We start from the raw sequence: 4,292 nt of genomic DNA on the forward strand, positions 1-4,292 counted from the left end.
GTAGAGGATAGTCTGGGAGAACACAAAGTGTACTAACTTTTGGTTTCTTTAAACACCACGCGGACGGAGTCGCGGGTAAAAGCTAGTATCTCTAGATTTTACGGTTTCCTCACAGTAACTACTTTCTGCCTTATATTATCGACTAGCTGTTCCCGTGCGACTTCATCCGCATAAAATTATGAAAATATTATTTTATTGCTTACATTTGTCAATTTATTAATTGCAAATGTCAAAATGACATGACATGACAAACCATGACAACCTAGCTTCCTTGATGTTGGCAGCAACTGGTCTCTTTCCCACATGAGTGTTTTTATTCAAAATATTTACCCCCTAAGTTTAATAGCGTGAAAATTTATAGCCTAAAGCATGACGTAAGTGTAAGGCGTTTTATGAAAAAAGAATTGTTCGAAAATTTGCTGTAATTGCTGACATCTTAGGCAATAAAGAAGTGTGTGTTTACTCTTTATTATAATAGTATAGATTATAAATGACTTTTGAACAATTTAAGATGAAATTAGATAAATTTTCTAAGTATCACAAAACATAGCAAAGAAAAATGTTTTTAATGTTTTCTTTTATTCAGCTGTGCCAACATAAAGCCCACTTTCAATATCTTCTTGTTTAACCTAATTACATATTTATTTAGTCACGATTAGCGACACAAGTTTTTAATAAATTACATGTGTCAATTACTCATGTAATCGTTAACTAAAACAATTTTATTTATTTGTAATCTATACAAAATACAACGTAGCAAGGCGTTAAGAAAATAGACTTTTCTTAATGTTCACATGTAGAGTAATGTCACAATTTCACCGAGCGCAAGTTTACCGATGATTCCCCCTTCCACTAACACTGACTGTGTCCCCCAACCAATCGTATACTCAATACTATCTATTAACACGTGACGTCATGTGGCTATCGGCAAAGATGAGCACGAGTAAAAGGTACATTTTTAGATAACAAATGATGGAATTTCGGTAACATCTATCGTGGCTTCATATAGCCTTAACTACTCGTTATTTTCATACAACTACATTTAATTCGATATATTTTATTCTATGTGTACACTAGGTATTACGATATTCATTTCAAATTTCACAGCAACGTATAATTTTTTCAAATATCATTATTATAAATTTGTTTCCTTACTATTTAGTGCGCGACTGTACTCACTAACATACGTATGTAAGTCACATATAATTTAAGTTCATTCGTTCCACAACTCGTAGGACATCGTCTGTTGAACGTTATTTTAACTAATTAAAGTATTATTTGCAACAATGAGTAGGCTGAGTCTTTTTCTAATTTTATTCGTGGTATTACTCTACGCAAAACTCGGTGAATCATACGGCAAGTTATTTTAAATCCGATTTTATATCATAAACTGTCATTTTTTGCACATTTTTTAATGAAGTGAATATTTTTCAGATGAAAGATGTAATGTTAATTACGATGAAGGCCGGTGTAAGATCGTAACCAGGTAATAACGATTTGACCACCTCATACTTAACCGAAATACACGTACCAGTAAAATGGGTAGCTGGCTTGCTAGTTACTGGCACTGAGCTAATGGTACAATGTATTCACATGTCAGTAAAATATCAAGGTGATCGTATGAGACTAGACGTGTCATTGTAAAATTTCCTACCGTCTCTCTCAAGTTACTTGCTCTTAGCTGTCACAAAATCATATACCATCGCAGCTATTTGCGTGTGTATTTCCGACCTTTTAAAAACGAGTATACGAGATTTTCGCTCGACATAATGTAATCATACTAATATCATAAATGCGAAAGTTTAGATGGATGAATGTTTATTAGAGTTTGTAGCCTAAACAGCTGAACGGATTTCGATGACATTTCGTATAGATGTAGAAGATAGTCTAAAAGAACACATAGGCTACTCACTTTTGATTTTTTTCTTTAATACACGCGGACGGAGTCGCGGGCGAAGCTAGTAATAGATAATTACATTTTTCGTTCCATTTTTGTAAACCATTCTTAGAGTTTAGAAATAAAAAGTGTCGACTGAGCAACATTTTACGAAGTTCGACTGAAACTGTAAAAATAAATATGTAATAAAAATTAATTACATTTAAGTTTTAACTTCAAATAAAAATAGTTTAAAAATGTTATCTAAATGAATTTCAATGAAGTTTCAAATCTGATCTATTAAATTGACTGACCTTTAGGTTTAAATGTTTTATTTCGTTTGAAATCTCGTAGCTAACTTTTATAGCTACTTGTATGTAGTATTAAAAAGGTAAACATCCAAGATTTGTATGTTATGTGTGTTCAGGTACCGCTACGACAGGCGCGCCCGGCGCTGCCTGCCTTTCGACTACAGGGGAGAGGGCGGCAATAAGAACAACTTCAACACATTAGAGGACTGCCAATTCCGTTGCGAAAACGACAGGCCGCTAAGTATTTTAGGCAGATAAATATATATCTACTTTATTGTTTAAGCATTATAAAATCCGATATACACGTGTACATTTTAATGCTGAAGCTTAAATAAAATACTAATAAACCTTTATTTTTTTATTTCCTTTCCTTCGTTTGCGAACTATTTTTGCTTTTTACATTTTGATGTCTTTTATCTGGTTTTGATATGCACGCTAGCTTTTGTGAAAATGTAAAATTAAAAATCAACCTTCACTTAAGCCACTTTGTGACGCTGACAGTGTTAGTACTGTGCCGAACTCAATTTACAAATTGAAAGGAACGCGTTTAGAAGCCGGGATTAGACATGAATAGAAAATGAATAAAGCAAACAATTTGATTTAGAGCACGTGTGTTCTTGGAATTTATGCAGCGAGTTCTTGACACGTTACTAATAACACAATGCACACTAACCGTTAAATTGGTGCTATACATTTTTAACAGTTTTATTCAATGATATATAGACAACTTTATGAAATAGCGCCGAGCTTCTTATCGTCCTCGGTAGCGCTTTTTTATTACGATGTTGTGACTTAACGCAAAGCATAAAAGTTTTTATTGCCGAGATAATGTATGAGATACGAAATCACAAGGTTTCTTTCTAAGAGATAAACAGAAAGAAACCTCGAGACTTATTTCGTCTAAAAATTCAGTTTTGGTTCTATTGTTTTTTACGGAAACATTGACAAGCAAATTATGCGAATTACACTTTTTTACTAACAGTTGGTATCAACATAATTATAACATATGTATCTTAATTTATTTTTAAATTAAATTAAATTACATAATGTAGCTCATTAATTAATTAATTATGTTGCTTAAGTATTGCTTGATAACTTGTATGAACAGTACGACGTTTTTTAATTACTCTATTAAGTATTTAGTTCAAATACATAAATGAAAGTTACATCCAACTACCCAACATGACACCCGCCACTTCAGCGAGTATAAATGACCTTTGCCCGGTAACTTCTTAGGGTTAAGTTTATATCGTATTGGTCCTTACGTATGTGGTCTATAACTTCTCTTAATTAAGGGTCCCACTGCTCGTGTGACCTCCACTAAAAATGTACCTTTTAAAGGAGTTTACAGGAATAATCTTTGGATATATACCCACCTAGAGGCTTGAGGCTAGTCAAGGTAAACACTGGACAAACGTGGGTTAGTTGACTTCACAAATATCTATAATCTTTCGCAGCTACGTGTAGGTCACAATGTAAGGAAGACATTATAATTTAATTGTTAATTTACAAAAAGTGTAACAAGTACGAAATAATCATCAATAGATTTAAGAAATCCTTGACACTCTTTCTTATAATTCTGTTCCCTTTTAACATGTTAATTAAAACGTATAGATAAAAAATTGCAGGCGAATTACGAGAGAATTATCATTTATTATTATTATAATTTAGGGCGCGCCAGTACTTAAATGTTAAGATCAATATATCCGTTTTATATTTCTTCAGATGTCGTATATGTAAAGACATCTTTGTTAATTTAAAAAATGTACATTTTAAGGTTATCTTTCATTTTAGTCATGGTGTTTTTGTTAGTCGCTGTGTTCGGGCAAACAAGAGGCAAGTTATTTTTTGTTTGTTAATAATAATTGCTATGGTTTAGATATAACTGACTGTTATTTTAATAAAACTACTTTTGATGAGTAAAATAAAAAAATTACAGATCCGAGATGCAGAATGCCAATAAATAGCGGAGAGTGCAGGAATGTTACCAGGTAACGATTTACTATTTTCCAAACATAGCACTAAACATTCATATGTAAAATGTTCTAAAAAACTACGTGTTAATATTTAAATTTAATGTCAACTTAGCTAAGAGTCCTACGTCT

General features: G+C 32.4%; 1 protein-coding gene across 1 annotated transcript; it reads left to right on the forward strand.

Moving 5' to 3' along the window:
- Positions 1-1,243: 1,243 nt before the first annotated feature.
- LOC106106596 (kunitz-type serine protease inhibitor homolog delta-dendrotoxin-like) lies at positions 1,244-2,540 on the forward strand. The gene is made up of 3 exons (XM_013287194.1): positions 1,244-1,356; positions 1,435-1,486; positions 2,304-2,540. Exons 1-3 carry the CDS (start codon positions 1,287-1,289, stop codon positions 2,443-2,445), a joined length of 264 nt encoding a protein of 87 aa, XP_013142648.1. The 5' UTR covers positions 1,244-1,286; the 3' UTR covers positions 2,446-2,540.
- The last annotated feature ends 1,752 nt before the right edge of the window (positions 2,541-4,292 follow it).

Source organism: Papilio polytes, unplaced genomic scaffold (assembly GCF_000836215.1).
Source record: "Papilio polytes unplaced genomic scaffold, Ppol_1.0 DF822178.1, whole genome shotgun sequence".
In the NCBI taxonomy this organism is placed as follows: Eukaryota; Metazoa; Arthropoda; class Insecta; order Lepidoptera; family Papilionidae; genus Papilio; species Papilio polytes.

What these genes read in the sequence shown, in the direction of transcription:
- LOC106106596 (XM_013287194.1), top strand. Translation starts at nt 1,287, where the DNA reads ATGAGTAGGCTGAGTCTTTTTCTAATTTTATTCGTGGTATTACTCTAC. An exon ending in AAAACTCGGTGAATCATACG is followed by an intron (nt 1,357 to 1,434) that starts GCAAGTTATTTT and finishes AATATTTTTCAG; the next exon opens with ATGAAAGATGTAATGTTAAT. An exon ending in CGGTGTAAGATCGTAACCAG is followed by an intron (nt 1,487 to 2,303) that starts GTAATAACGATT and finishes ATGTGTGTTCAG; the next exon opens with GTACCGCTACGACAGGCGCG.